General features: G+C 37.4%; 1 protein-coding gene and 1 pseudogene across 1 annotated transcript; both read right to left on the bottom strand.

Moving 5' to 3' along the window:
• Positions 1–1,241: 1,241 nt before the first annotated feature.
• LOC127830929 (uncharacterized) lies at positions 1,242–3,430 on the bottom strand. The gene is made up of 2 exons (XM_052355862.1): positions 2,963–3,430; positions 1,242–2,381 (listed from the first exon to the last, which is right to left on the bottom strand). The coding sequence occupies exons 1-2, from the start codon at positions 2,966–2,968 to the stop codon at positions 1,329–1,331; spliced, it is 1,059 nt and encodes a 352-aa protein (XP_052211822.1). The 5' UTR covers positions 2,969–3,430; the 3' UTR covers positions 1,242–1,328.
• A 3,488-nt stretch (positions 3,431–6,918) lies between these two features.
• On the bottom strand, positions 6,919–11,829 carry LOC127830928 (uncharacterized; annotated as a pseudogene).
• Positions 11,830–17,074: the final 5,245 nt, after the last annotated feature.

Below are 17,074 nucleotides of genomic sequence, written 5' to 3'. Positions count from 1 at the left end.
TAGCGTCTAGAAAAAAAGGCATTGGCAAACAGCGTAGACCCAGATGAGACGCCGCATAATGGAATTTCTGTAAGAAATATTCTAAATATAGAAATAAATATACCAGACATCCCTAATTTTGGAAATAAATCGATCCAATTTAGAAGGATGGGAGAGTCCACTAAGCATACATGGGTTAACTGAAAGTAATGATTGCTCTTTTCGTCTGATGTGTGTAAATGGGCACTCACATTGGTGCACCATGAAGTGACAGATTGGATACGCTATTTTACCGCATCATTTCACATAATATAAACTCATTATAGTTTTATTTTATTTATTAAACAGTAAGTGCAATTAAATACATTATAAACTATTTGAAAACTGATAAATATAGAGGATGGCTTCAAACAATAAAACAGATATAAAATAATTTAAAAATGCATTGAAAACATCGCAATACAAAACTGACAACGTAGAATATTATAAACAGAAAGGCAAATATGTAAAATTTATTAAATCGTTCAATGAAAATGAAATTAGTAAACCAAGCACACACACAAAACAGCATTAAAAGGTACTTTTTCTCTTGCTGCCGCAACACCAATCCACTTATAACAGTGTTATCAAGTAACGGACATATTGCGTTTCGATATCCAAACTGGCGATGCATTTCACCTACGCATGGAACAATCTCAGTGTGGTAATTTCAAATACACAACCAGTCAGTTTAAAGGCAATCTGTTAAAGGGGCCTTTTCACAGATTTTGGCATTTTTTAACTTATTCATTAAATGCTTTATACCGATAAATGTAAACATTGGATCGTAAAAGCTCCAGTAAAAAATCAAGAATAAAAGTTAAAAAAGGAAAAGAACATAGCCCGGACCAGGTTTCGAACCAGTGACCCCGGGAGTCCTGCCAGAGTCCTGAAGTAAAAACGCTTTAGCCTACTGAGCTATTCCGCCGTGTACACATAGCTGACGTATTTTATACCTTATATAAGCAATCTTCGTAGTTTCACAAAATTTAACGACAAAAACAGAACTCTCCAAATTATTCAATCGTTTCGCGTTGCAACGCTTTATAATTTTTAGGTTTTAAAATCGTCAAAAGATGCATATAATGGCTATATTAGACCATGGTAAATGTTCAGTATTACTGTTTCCTCACAAATATCATAACTAAAACGAAAATTTGCGAATCTGAAACAACTTTTTTCAATTTTGTCAATTTACCAAAGCGTGAAAAGATCCCTTTAATGTCATACACATTGATTTATAAAAAAATATCATCAAAACTACCACAATGAGGTCAAACTTCCAAAAAGTCATCAAAAATATAACTGAGTTAAACAAATCTAAAATATGCCGCGCTAAAGACGAGCGTCCAAACAGTTGCCAAAGTCGCCGAGAGACTTGCAGCCCCGTCAGAAGTGTCATAAGGACCGTACGGACAGTCATCATACTTCTCGCTAGGGTTGTTGCACCAAGCGTAGCAGGTCTTTTGCTCCCAGTCGGCGTTCTCTATCTGAAGGCACGCGTTTGTAGACACCACCTGACGCTTGTACCGGATGCGGTTGGTCTCCGCGTCATGCCTAACAAACTCGTACTTAAAAGTCGCGATTTCGCGGCGTTTCCTTCCGCCGGGCGGAGGCTGCGGCATTCCATTTCCGGTTCCTGTCCCCGTTCCAGATCCCATCCCAGTTCCTGTACTCATGGACGTCGTAAGAGGAATGCCGTGATAACACCCGAACAAATATGGAAAATCAGTCGTGGCTCTGTAGATGTAGCGTCCGAGAACGCTGTCGGTGTGTCCGTGGCATTCGTCCAGTTCCAGCGAAGTCCAGTTCTTCCCGGTACTGTCCATCGGCCCATAGATAGGGTAGCCATCAAAGGATACTCCAAGAAGCTTGTTTCGCAGTTCAGTACCGGTGCCATTGTAGATGCAGGCAGGAAGCTTGTGATAATGATACGAGCCATCTGGTGACGGGTGACCGGAACAAGCATCAAACGTTTCCTGACAATCCCCCTCCACGGCGTTATTTCCTTGTCCGGTGTACGGGTTGTAGAATGCTGCACCGGTCAGAGATAAGCCGATAACGCCAAGCTGACCGACGCAATTAGGTTCCGTTGCGACCGTTGCAAGACGCGGGATAAGAAAAGAATAATTCTGTTCAGAAGGTTGGTTTGGGTTATTACCCCAACCTCCTTCAAATGAATGATCCGGTAAGCCGTCGTGCGCGATCGTGATGGTACTGTTGTTGTTTATAGTGACGCTTATCCCGTACGCTCGCATTATGCTAATTTCAGCATCGGTCAGTGCATTTGTCTGTGCGACTGTATGGTCTACAAGGGCCAATACCATGATTCCGAAAACCTGCCATGGGTACCAAGAATTTATCTGAAATCACATATGCATATGTACATTAAATGGTAAAAGCATTCCTAATAACAGCTGTTGTAGCCTTGTAGCCTCGTAAGTAAGTTTCGATTTGTAAACCTCAAACCTCAGACTACCTTAAACTTTAATTAAACATAGCAAATCACAATATTCCAACACCGTTCCAGCAACCTGTGTTCCCTACGAGCGGTCCAATTAGAAAACAAAAACCGATCCATATACTTGCGTATATCGCATTTAACGGACCTTAACCGTTTGTTAAGAAAATAAGAACACTTTCATGCAAGCTTAAAAAAATGATATTTTATATCGGCTTCGGTCCATTTAAATTACATTAAACTAAATAATCGAGTCATGTAGCATAAACAGCGGACTCGTATATCATTGTATCGTATAATCTCATCAAAAGACCACCATTAGTTGCGTTTTGCAAAGAACGGCGTCCGAAACAGATCGCGCTTCTTTTACATCAGTAAGCACGCTAAACGATAAAAACCCAAGACGATATTAGTTTTAATAACCCACATTCATTTATTGTTTGAAATTAACAAACTAAAAATGCATAAGTCTACATTACTTACTTTCATTTGAATAATATAAAAAATATTCCAGAAATAATTATCTTATTTTGTTTGATTTTAAAATTATTCTGAACTAAACGCGGCCTGGCTCAAATATTTACTGCAGAATTCAAGCCGACCCGATTGATTATATATTAAACAGGCCGTGCTGACGTCGTCGATACAAACATCCATTATTCAATAAAATACGGAAGTCCAGTGTGCCATAAATTTTGTATCGTTTCTTTGCGATTCTTCCCTTTTTCTCATGGCTTCGTTTCCGTTTGCCGAAAGCAAATAAATATTTGCCTAAATTTCCGCCGCTTAATTCAAACGTATACAATGTGTTTGTATATTTGACAAACGCAAACTGCTTATTTATAACTTATTCCAGTCAAATAAATATCCAAGCACCAATTAGCATTTGATAGAACATTTCGTTTATTACCGATTGCCGCGCTTCCGTACCTATTCAAGACTGTCGACATATTCCCGTTCGATCGTACCATTAGCTCACCTGAGCACAATGTGCTCATGGTGAGCTTTTGTGATCGCCTTTTGTCCGTCGTCCGTCGTGCGTTGTGCGTTGTGCGGCGTCAACATTTGCCTTGTTAACTCTCTAGAGGGCACATTTATTGTCCAATCTTCATGACATTTGGTCAGAAGATTGGTCTCAATGATGTCTTGGATGAGTTGGAAAATGGTTACGTTTGCTTAAAAAACATGGCTGCCAAGGGGCGGGGCATTTTTCCTTAAATGGCTATATATGGCTATAGTAAACTCTTAATAACACTCTAGAGGCCACATTTATTTTCTGATCATCATGAAACTTGGTCAGAAGATTCATCCCAATAATATCTTGGATGCGTTCGAAAATGATGCTGGTTGGTTGAAAAACATGGCCGCCAGGGGTCGGGGCATTTTTCCTTATATGACTATAATAAAACCTTGTTAACACTCTAGAGGCCACATTTATTTTCCGATCTTCATGAAACTTGCTCAGAAGATTTGTCCCAATGATATCTTGAATGAATTTAAAAATGGTAACCTTTGCTTGAAAAACATGGCTGCCAAGGGGGGGGGGGCATTTTTTTCTTATATGGCTATATATGGCTATGATAAAATCTTCTTAACACTCTAGAGGCCACATTTATGTTCCAATCTTCATGAAACTTGGTCAGAAGATTTATCCCAATAATATCTTGGACGACTCTGAAAATGATGCCGGTTGGTTAAAAAACATGGCCGCCAGGGGGCGGGGCATATTTCCTTATATTGCTTTAGTAAAACCTTGTTAACACTCTAGAGGCCACATTTATTGTCCAGTCTTCATGAAATTTGGTCAGAAGATTGGTCTCAATGATATCTTGGATTAGTTTGAAAATAATTATGTTTACTTGAAAAACATGGCTTCCAAGGGGCGTGGAGATTTTTCTTATATGGCTATAGTAAAATCTTGTTAACACTCTAGAGGCCACATTTATTGTCCAATCTTCATGAAACTTGGTCAGAAGATTTATCCCAATAATATCTCGGACGAGTTTGAAAATGATGCCGGTTGGATGAAAAACATGGCCGCCAAGTGGCGGGGCATTTTTCCTTATATGGCTATAGTTAAACCTTGTTAACACTCTAGAGGCCACATTTATTGTCCAATCTTCATGAAATTTGGTCAGAAGATTTTTCTGATTGATATATTGAATGAGTTCCAAAATGGTTACGTTTGATTGAAAAACATGGCTGCCAAGGGGCGGGGCATTTTTCCTTATATGGCTCTATATGGCTATAATAAAATCTTGTAAAACACTCTAGAGGCGACATTTATAGTCCGATCTTCGTGAAACTCGGTCAGAAGATTCGTCCCAATAATATCTTGAAAGAGTGTAAAAATGATGCCGGTTGGTTGAAAAACAAGGCCACTACGGGGGAGGGGTATTTTTCCTTTGATGGCTATATTTAAACCTTGTTAACACTCTAGAGGTCACATTTATTTTCCGATCATCATGAAACTTGGTCAGATGATTTGTCCCAATGATATCTTGGATGAGTTTGAAAATGGTTTTGGTTGCTTTAAAAACATGGCCACCAGGGGGCGGGGCACTTTTCCTTATATGGCTGTATATGGCTATAGTAAAACCTTGCTAACACTCTAGAGGCCACATTTATTGTCCAGTCTTCATGAAATTTGGTCAGAAGATTGGTTTCAATGATATCTTGGATTAGTTTGAAAATAATTATCTTTGCTTAAAAAACATGGCTTCCAAGGGGCGTGGAGATTTTCCTTTTATAGTTATAGTAAAATCTTGTTAACACTCTATAGTTAGAAGATTTGTCCCAATAATATCTTGTTATCTCAGGTGAGCGACTTTGGGCCTTTCAGGCCCTCTTGTTCATAAATCAGCTGAACTCTTTCAATGCGCATGTAATTAAACTAATGTTTACAGCAAAACACTCTTTGTTAATCGATCCAGGAATCGTGATCGTGGTTTAAATAATCACAAAGGACACTTAAACCTTGCGCAATCAAAAATGTACGCAATGCTTTATTCTGCTTTATTCTTTGACCTTGGGGAACCCACAAGACATGTTTACAGGTGAATAACCTGACGGTGGCATATCGTCGCAGAATGTAGGCCGATGTCGTGATATTTTCACTTCAAGGTAAGGTATACAAATCGATACGTTGTATTTGCCTGAAAACTGAGACATACGTTTTTGCAACAATAGCGCGTGTTTTTAACAAGAAAATGTTATAGTGTTTGAATAATTCATTGGTCTGAAATATGTAAGACAATGCATATTACGTGCCTCGCTGAATGTTTAGAAACAAACACACAATTTCAAAGACAACTTGAAAAGTTGAAATATATGTGTTCCACAATAGTAAACATACTATTAAACGTGATTTATCTAACAAAAGCATCGATATGACAGTGAGTGGCAACTTTTCTCCATCGACACGCAAATACGTATGTTAAGTATTTTCATTGAATAGTCGAATGTTTATTTCACCTTTTGTCTTTCATAAATAACTTCAATATAAACAGTTTAGGATATCGAACACCGGGTCAATCGACGATTTATAGATCAAGTGTTTCAATGTGCAAAATCAACGGGGGTTTTAGGGGTTTACACACGGGCTGTACAGAATGTAATCACACCGAAAAGAACTTTAGTTTTGCAAATATCTCAAGTTAATGAAATTCATTTGCAATAATCTTTACTGCATAAAAAACATTTCTCTTGCAGTTTGTATCGAAATCTTTGGGTATAATAATAAATTATTGAATACGGCTGAAATCGGTGAAAAAATTTCATGTTGCGCGAAGCATAACCGTATAAATGAATGCAGTACACATATAATTTTTGAACAAGAACACGTACTTATTTAATAAAGTAAAACTGATGTTTTTTACATTGTCATAAGCAGCATAAAAATATGTCTTTTATGCACTAGTTGAAATTGGTAAGAAAAATTGTTTTAAAAAGTTACTCGAAAAAAGCACCCCGTACTGGTTCCCACAAAGTCACGTGATCCTTCACCCTTGTTTACTATCAGGAAAAATAGCTTCTCATTGGGCCCCGACTTTCCTACACAGGCAATTTTGATCCTTAAATATATATATATAAGGACCAATTTTTTTTTTCAAGTACCTGTGCTTTCCTTATGGGCAATTTGGTTATTTTTAACATTTAACTAATAAAATTGTAACTTAAAGTTGGAATTTGAATAACAGAACTATAACATCGGGAATGCAAACTGTATTTCAAAATGTGAAGTGAAAGCTTTAGCTTATCTTCGAAAAGGAACTTTCGAAAATTCGGGGCTTACTTAAGCTATATGTCACCGCTCCCATTCTGCTGGCTTTTTATTATTCTAGCATGACATACTCGCTGATCTTACGTAGGTTTCTATACACAATGAGCGCACTTATCGCTGTAAAAATCCAGATCTTGAGTTTCAACAAATTCAATGCAAAACTTAACTCTTTAATATAAAATATGTATTTTCGTTATTAATATACAAATATTTAAAAGTGACCTATGCAGAAAAATGGCACATTTTAACCATGACATTTATACAATATACTGATTACATAATATAAGCGAATGAAACAATTCTGAAACAATTAAATCAAAATAGGGTATGTTAAGAAATGAACCTACATGAATATGACCATTCTTGATTAAATAACTATCATTATGTCGTCTTTTTTAGTATGGCAGAACTGTGAGGCATAGTTCATATTAATCTCTCAATAAATACCATCATTGGGCAAAATGAAAAAAGGTGCAAGACAATAGGCAGTAAAGAAATGTAACGTATATATATGTAATATATTTGATTGGTACGAACCAGCAACCATACACGGAAGTGAATAAAATATATAGTAATAACATGAGTAATATAATACCATTCATCTAGATTGATGTCCTTACTGGATAAAGTACATGGTAATTGCAACCATTGTATACAGGGCATTGCAAATTAGAAGGTGGCCTGCGTTGACAGGATCTTTAAAGTCAGCGATGGGGACTGGGCTCGACGAGTTTGTCGAGTTAACGTTTATGTCTTTTGGTCCATAGGGGCAATTGTCAAAGTTGCCGCTGCTCGGGATATTACACCATGCATAGCAGGTGTTCTGCTGCCAGTTTGGGTTTGCTACGTTTAAACATGGGTTGTTGCTGGGAAACATCTGTCGCCTGTAGCGTACCTGGTTTCTTTCCTTGTCGAAACGCACGAATTCTCCGCTGTGAACGGCGTTCATTGATGCGGAATCGTGCCGCTTACGTCGTCCTGGAGGGGGTAGAGGGTGCGTTCCATTGCCGGGTGGCATCATACCCCCTGTTCCATTACCGGGTGGCATCATACCCCCGGGAGGTGGTAACATAGTTTGCATGTTGTTTATAAGCGTCTTCCCATGGTAGCAGCCGAGAATGTACGGAAAGTCGTGTGTAGCACGATAGACATATCGTTCTAAATGAGCGTCGACGTGTCCATGACACTTATCAAGTTCCAAGGAAGTCCAGTTTTTCCCTGTGTGATCCATGGGCCCGTAAATTAGGTAGCCGTCATAGGCGACGCCTAGCAGTTTGTTCCTGAGATTGTCTCCCCTGTAAATGCACGACGGATCTTGTGGTAATGATAGGCGCCGTCTGGTGACGGATGCCCGGAGCAATTATCAAACGTCTCAGCACAGCTTCCTTCCACGGCATTGTTTCCTTGGCCCGTGTATGGGTTGTAGAAAGAAGCACCGCTTACGCTCAGTCCGATTGGTCCCATGTACACGCACCCCTTCTCAGCCGCCACCGTTGCGTTGCGCGGAACCAGGACAGAGTAATTCTGAGCCGAGGGTGTGTTCGGGTTGTCCCCCCAACCGCCCTCGAACGTATGATTCGGGTAACCATGATGCTCGATCGTGAGAGTGTGGTTAGAGTGTATGATCACCGTGATGCCCGATTGACGGAGGATGTCGATCTCCTCGTCGGTGAGTGCGTACTTTTGTCCAAGGCAAACACATCCTGTGGATAACAGGATGGCGACCAATAAAGTACCCCTGTTCATCTGAAAGTGACGGAAAATAAAATATTAGTATTTTGATTATTACGGCGCTTTACTGATCTTGAAGCTTGCATTATTATCGACTGTCAGTGTGGAAGGAATCTATGAGCGTTTCGGTTGGTTCACAAAAAATAAAAAGTTTTTCTATGAGGTATTGTTTTAAAACAAAATATCACAGTGGACGTTATATAGATATGAATCGATATAATTCTTGGTAACTACTCATAAAATGGACTAGTGCACGGTTTGGCGTTGAGAAAATCCGACCCGAATAATGTTAATTTTATGTCGTTCCATTTTTTGCATTTTTGGAGTTTCACGTCATTTTTGCTTAAGTTATTAAAATAACCATTAATTCCTAGATCATATTATCTACATCATATTAATAACATTCGATAATGTGATTGTGAATCATTACGAAAGTTACGCCATAGAATAAGTTTGCCCGACCTTCCTACCCTTCTGTTGCTTGCGATGTCAATGGACAAAACTGCTATTTTTGCCTAAGTATAAAAACATAAATGTACTGTGTTTGAGTCCGATGACCGTCTATAATATTAATGGTCAGAATTTCGATTTAAGAAAAAGCATCCACGCTAAGCAAAGTTGATAACATGTTCAGTCATTCTTTTCGTTCTCTTGTATTCGCTAATTGGTTAGACACATTGAGTCGCTTTCTGAGAAAACTGGGCATAATGCTTGTGCGTAAAGTGTCGTCCCAGATTAGCACAGGCTAATCCGAGACGACACTTTCGGCATGAACTGGATTTTCGTGTAGAAGAAACTTCCTTTAAACGAAAAATACCATCAAAGCGGAAAGTGTCGTCCCTGATAAGCCTGTGTGGACTACACAGGCTTATCTGGGACGACAATTTACGCACATGCATTAAGCCCAGTTTTCTCAGAACACGACTCAAATATTTAACGTCAATGCGACTAAGTTTTCAACGCAAAAAAAAACAACAACAAAAAAAACCAGGACAGAAGCTACATTTATTTTCTATTCAATAACGATTTTTATTGAAAAAAATCTCTGAAATAATTCTATATTAATTCAGAACTCGACTGGTCACTTCGAATGTCTATTCAAATGTTGCGTAGACAAGAGTACTCGTATTAAAGATGCTGAAACTGACTGGCTTGATAGGCAAACACTTTAAGTGGTTATATGTAGATATGTTTGCGTATGTAGATCAGAGCTCCAGATAAGGTTTTGTGAAATTCTTAAATTACTACCAGATTTTCAAAAAGAATTCTTAACTCTGAAATTTTATTCTTAACGTTACTACTAAGTTTTGGAAAATAATTCTTATTTTTTTCCAAATGATCTAAAAATAAATAATAATGGTTATTTTCATGCAAAATAAATCAAAATAAAGCAACTAGCAACTTTATTTATGCGAGTTCAACAGTGTCTTTTCAGTATTATAAATGTTATTTTTCAACTACCTTCATATGCCCAAACTGATCTTAGATTGTATGCCTTAGATGAATTTTTACATATTTCACAATAAAAACGGGTCTCCCCTTCAATCTTTTCAACGATTAGCCACGGGACTTGTCCCTTCCACTCGTTCAATGTTTTTTTTTGTGTGTTTAAGTTAGGACCCGTCGTGTCGCGTTTTTGTTTAGCTTTTCCGACTGTGTCGGCAACTGAACAAACAACATCGTATAAGATCTTTTCTATAATGTCTTTCTTAACATTTAAGTTTGGCTCACTTTGCGTACAATATGTTAAAAGCGTGTTTTCGGACGCTTTGCAGTTTTTTAGGACGTTCTCTGGGCGCCGCCATTTTATTTTGACAGATAGACTGTATACGCCGCTTTTATTGGAAAAAATGCGCTTTGTTATACAAACCCGATAACCATTCTATATAAGCACCGCAAAGATCTTTAATACACGAAAAGAACTCTATAAAAATCGATACGATCCGATATAAAAATAATATTCGTAACTTGATTTTGAAATTCTTAATGGTACGACAAGATTTTAAAATAAATACGTAACGGACTTGAAAATAATTCGTAATTACGAAAATACGACCCTTATCTGGAGCTCTGTAGATGTTGTAGTTTATCATTAAAGGGGACTTTTTACGTTTTGGTAAATTGACAAAATTAAAAAATAATAATTCAGATTCGCAAATTTTGTTGTAGTCATGATATTTGTGAGAAAACATTTATAATGAACATTGACCATGCTTTTAAATATCCATTATATGCATATTTTGACGATTTAAAAACCTGGAAACTATAAAGCGTTACAACGCGAAACGATTGAATGATTTTTGAGAATTCTGTTGTTGTCGTTATATTTTGTGAAACTACGAGGACTGCTTTTATGAAGTATAAAATACATCAATCTTTGCATGAGCTCGGATGGTTGAGTGGTCTAAGCGAAAGACTTTTACCCCAGGGGTCAGTGGTTCGAAGTTTACTTTTTTTTCTTTCTTTAATTTTATTCCTGTTTTTCTACTGGAGTTTTTTTTAGATCCAATGTTTAAATTTATCAATATAAAGCATTTAATGACAAACTACAATGCATGCCAAAATCTGTGAAAAGGTCCCTTTAATTGGAAATGGTAACGTTTTAATTAATAATGGCGTATGTAACATTATGTTATAATATATATTCCACGTTCATCGACAGTTCAACTTACAATAACTGCAATAGAAATAATGGGTAATATTGATCGGACTAAAGCATTGAAACGAGTCATTTAACAGTTCAAAATTTATTGAAAAAATGTTTAAAAAAATCACTTAATATTGTATACAGATGCCACATGCAAGTTTAATAATCAATTATATGTATAAAACTTTCTTTGATATTGACAGTTACACAGACCGATTTAACATAGCCACGTTTTTAATAAGTATTGGTCATATAACTGAAATGATAAGTATACAAAGTTAAGCCTTATCTGCAAAAATAATCAATATAAAAAATGCTTATGCTTATTATTCTTACGTCGACCGTGTCGTCAATTCTCTTCAAGAATGTAATAACATGTTTAAATATTAAAGCACACAGACACGTTAATGTATAAATTTAGAAACAGTACATACATTTCGATCCAGTCTCCACTGTTCGACACTGTTATGACAACGGTCCAGATTGGAAACTGATTAAAAATGTTCATGTCATGTGCCGGGATACCCTCGGCCTCAAGTTTAGTCGAGTATACACGTGACCTGTTGCGCATGGTGTAATTTAAACCCAAGTCGTGACTATTATCGTTGTGGTATGTAGAATTCTGACAAAGAGCGGTCTATCAATAGCTACATTACCCAATAGCGCTGTCACGATTTCCGACGCAGTCGGGTAGTTTTCATAATGACGAAATAAGTCGATCGACATGTAGGTCAGTTGACAAGTACTCTGATACAAGGCTATACGCAGTACAGTCGCACTGGTTTAATCCAACATACGAATGGTAAGGTCACGATACAGTTATTGTTGTTTCTACATTTGGCGCTAATATTTGTGTAAACAATTACTATTGTATTTTGTTGAGTAAAAATATATTTCAAGCGAGAAATAATATCCTTACTATCCAATTAAATACATTTTAAGATTATAAAAAATATATGCAGGACTCAACCATTTTTCAGTTATCCAGGAGGGGATTTTCCTCGTACAGAACATGTATTGATGGAAGAGAATATATAAATGTATAAGAATGCCGTAAACTTATAAGGATATAGCACCGGGTCATCAAAGGCGGGACTTAAACTAATGCATGCAGCCAGGTTATCCCACGACACTGCCAGACTGATCAAATAATGCGCTAGCATAACGCTGCGATTCCCGACGACACGTTCATGCTTTCATTGACGTAACTTTCCGCACATGCATTAAGCAAAGGTTTCTTATCAAATGTTATGCTTTTCATGAACGTTAAGTCATGCAAATTATCTTAGCAGAGATTTCCGACGACACGTTCCTGCTTTTAATTCACGCTAGTCTACGCAAATGCACTTTCCTCGACATCGGTATGCGTTTCATTCGCGTAACTGAATGACAATGCATTAAGCTAGAATATCCGACGATTGTTCAGGCTGTTGCAGCATGTTTTTTGAAACGGTAAAATTCAGTCGTAATTTAAATCGAACTCGACTTGATATATTCTGCAGATCAACGTGAAGTTGCGCTGACGTATGCTAGAAATTACTACGGTCATTCGTAATTTAATATTTGTACTAGTTCATTGTTATTTTGTACAAAACTTGTAACGTTGTCAATACATCAATCTGTGAAGTCTTTTAACGACCAAGCTGTACATTTAAAAGGAGTTTAAATAAAAGAAATTCACAACTTTTACTTCGTGTTGTATCAAATTTTAACCCATTTATGCATAGCGTCTAGAAAAAAGGCCTTGGCAACAGCGTAGCAGTAGTAGTAGGTCCAGATGAGACGCCGCATGATGCGCCGTCTCATCGGGGCCTGCGCTGTTTGCTTAAAGGAATTTCTGTAAGAAATATTCTAAATTTAGAAATAAATATACTAGACACCCCTTATTTTCGAAATAAAGTGATCCAATTTAGAAGGATGGGAGAGTCCACTAGGCATACATGGGTTAATACAATATGAATACAACACAAAAATGTGTCGCGTTTGACAATAGAACCAAGATCGATAACTAGTTTCATTGTGCACAATATCAGCATACTTGAATTTCTGGATAATAACGTGGAGTTATTCTTTCCCTGGCAAGAGTGACTTACCATGATTAATCTACCTTCATATGGACAATTAAAAGGCTAGTTCGACGAACATGTATTCGATTCCGTAATGCTATCGTACTTAATAAGATAATATTTCTTATATTAGACTTTCTTATAATAATTACGTGTGTGATTTTAATGTACTTATTAATTGATATTAGTTTCAAGCCATCTCTACATGGTAAAATTTGGTGGTAAACGCGTCTTAAAGTGGTCGAATAATGATGAAGTTACAGCCCAGGCACGATATGTAGTGTCCATATCTGACCCCTGAACTCTAAATATTAATTTGACATTTTCAAGAGGTTTGTGAATACTTATGTATGGCACAGAAGCATTGTTATTGTCAGCCTTTTTTAAAGCCTTTCTTTAACAAGCATCATGTAATGGAGGGTCGGAGGTATGTATCCGGAGTTTTTCATTTTTTATCACCATAATATGAAGCAACAATAACAATGTCATTCCAAGAACAATTAATACGTATAAAATTGGTGGTTTATGTTTAACAAGTAATATACACTTGATTGTCTCTGCATGTGTTAACTGGGCTCGAAGTAAACTTTTTAATCCACTTGTTCAGTCGGACTAGTACCATAATTTTTCACAATGCACGTATCCAGATACAAAAATACATGTTCTGAACTTAAAATGTACCTATATATACCATGTAACCTTTCAGAAATTTAACAACAAACACAGTATCATAGCGCGACTAGAAAAGTGTTTCTTAATGTGTCCTTCATGTTTCCGTATATTTAAAACAAAAACAAAATGATGCAAAATGATTGACATTGTAAACTCTCAGTTAATTTTATTATAGATCACACTTATGTTACAACTGCCATAAGAGTACTAATAGTTAAACAGCCTATTACTTAGTGTTGGTCATAACAAAAATATTAATTTATAAACATACACAGTTGACTTGAATTTTAGAATAAGTTTCTACTGTTATCACTGTGTAAACAAAATCTGACATAAATCAAAGCTTCAGTTGTTCGCTCTTTGAACGTATTTAATACTACTTACAGCCACATGACATTAAGTTCGACCTTTTTTAACGTAGGCCAATCAACCGGCCACGAAAACTGCAAGCAACCATGTAATTTACCCTTTATTGTCTACAGTGGTGTGATTTTGAAAAAAAATATCAAGGAGGAAAATGCCGTTGGTTAACAATCTCTCATAATTTTAAACAGGATTCACACAAACTCTATTTATGATTACAGAGATGGAAAAAAAATCAACGTATATCTAAGATGGCGCTTAAGAAAAGTCAGTGAGTCTAACAAAGAATGAACCAGAACATAATTCTAATAATAAATGTACAATGATAAATGTATTGATATCAAAGAGCATTGTATTAAATTGTCAATCAAACCATATTAAAAAATATTTAATATTTTTCGCCTAAAATTAATGGCTTCATTTAATGTATTTCCATTTCATTGTTTATTCATTTTCATGTACTGACATTAACGTGTAACTCCTCTACTCTCCCACCCGTTACACATATTTTTATGTACGTACAATCTACTGCAATGTTTAAGTCGTAAACTAACATATTTTTTTCTATAGTACAAATGGGTCAATACTTTATCATCATGTGTATGTATTCCGATTTACATGTTTCATCATAAAATACTACGTGTACTGAATTGCACGTCTATAATTATTCATAGCACCTGGTGTGTTGGAACACGCACGCTTTTCATGCGTGGAACTTGACAGACGATAGTTACAATGTCGCACTCTTATAAAAACACGTTTTTTTATCGTTCGAAGGGACTTTAATCAGCAAAGATTAATTAACACAAGGCTATAGAGAATCGAAATTTATCCTACAGCTAAAGGATTTTAAAGAACACAATACAACCCAAAAAGAAAATATAGGGTTTATCCCACACCTTGGTTTATTCTACATCTATATGGACTGCTTTTTTTGCCTTCACTCCTTGTTCATGTCTCCTTCAATTTGGATTTATACATGAAATGAATGTTTACTTTTTGAAATAAATATACCGTTTATAAATGAAAGCCGTAAAACCACCACCACAAGCACCACCAGCACCACCAACAATACCTTCACAATTGTCACCACCATCACCACCAACCCAACTTCCATCACCATCACCACCATTACCATCACCACCAACATCACCAATATCACCACTTCAATGACTATCCCCACCACAACCACCTGCAACACTACCATCGCCATCACAACAAGCTCCATCACCATCACCTCCACAACCACAATCATAAACACCGCTTTCACCACCACCATCACTTTAATCACCATCCCCACCACCATCACCACCAACACCACCACCACAACCATTCCCATCATCATCACCGTCAACACCACCATTACTAGTACTGTTACTACTACTATCACCATTACCAACATAACAACCGTCATTTCCATCACCATCATCGTCATCATCGCCGGCACCACCACCATCACCACCACCATTCCAATTACCATCACTACCATCAAAACCATCATCACCGCAATACTTCCATCACCATCACCATCAACACGATCACCATCAGATCACCACCATCACCATCTATTTCTCCATCAACACCACCATCAACTAACACCAATTCCATCACCACCAATATCACATTCACCGCAACCACCAGAGCCACCCCAACAATCAGCATCATTATGACAAATAATTTTCAACATCACCACCATTACCACTTCCACCACCCCCATCACCATCACCACCACCATCAAAAGCACCACCACCAACACCACCATTACCACCATTACCACCACTATCGTCTCTCACCGCTTCCATCAACATCACCACCAACATCTCAACCATATCGATCATTATCACGACCACAATCACTTTCAGCATCACTACCATCACCACCACCAGAACAATCACCAACATTATCATCACCACCACCACCATAACCAACACCATCACCATATTCCCCATCATCACCACCATCACCACCACCACCGCCATCACAATTACCAACACCATTCTCATTACCACCATCACCACCGCCATCACATTCATCACCAACATCATCACCTCCATCACAATCTCTACCACTATCACCACTACCACACTCATCACAAACACCATCATAGCTATCACTACTATCAAACCACAACCATCACCACCATTATCCCCAACATCACCACAACCACTATCAACACCATTACCAACACCACAATCATTCCCACCACCGGTACCAACAACGTCACCACCACCGTAACCACTATTAACACCACCATCACAACCATCACCACGACTGTCATAGCTATTAACACAACCATCACCATCACATTCACCACCATCATCACCGCCATCATCACCATCACCAACACCATTATCAAAACCATCACCACCACCACCACAATAACCACAATCACCATCACCATTTCTACAACCACCATCACCATCATTATCATCTTGCAAATCATCGTTTTTTTCCTTGTAAATCTAACAAAATGTACTTTCTTATTAATAGTATTTATGCATGGACAAATTACGTATGCGGGTTTGTTTTTAACGGGGTTTCTTACACATAAATATAAAAACATTTAGTCGCTTCAATTTCTTTAATATGCAACGATGTTCAGCCTCCACGAAACGACAACATTGAGGAATCTTCATGGCATCCGTAAACGTTGCACCTTTCTTCGCCAGCCGGAAGTAAATGTCCCATCTGACACGAACTGGAAACTGACCTAAAAGTAAATTAAACGCTACTTTATTGAAAATCAACAATTTGCGCTGTTTTCTCCTTCTCATATCTTACCCCCGTCGAATTCACACATTGAAAAGCAGATCAATGTATTAACACCGCATATA

This window comes from Dreissena polymorpha, chromosome 5 (assembly GCF_020536995.1).
Source record: "Dreissena polymorpha isolate Duluth1 chromosome 5, UMN_Dpol_1.0, whole genome shotgun sequence".
Lineage (NCBI taxonomy): Eukaryota > Metazoa > Mollusca > Bivalvia > Myida > Dreissenidae > Dreissena > Dreissena polymorpha.
The sequence above is the reverse complement of the archived record's forward strand: the minus strand, read 5'-3'. Positions and strand labels throughout refer to the sequence as shown.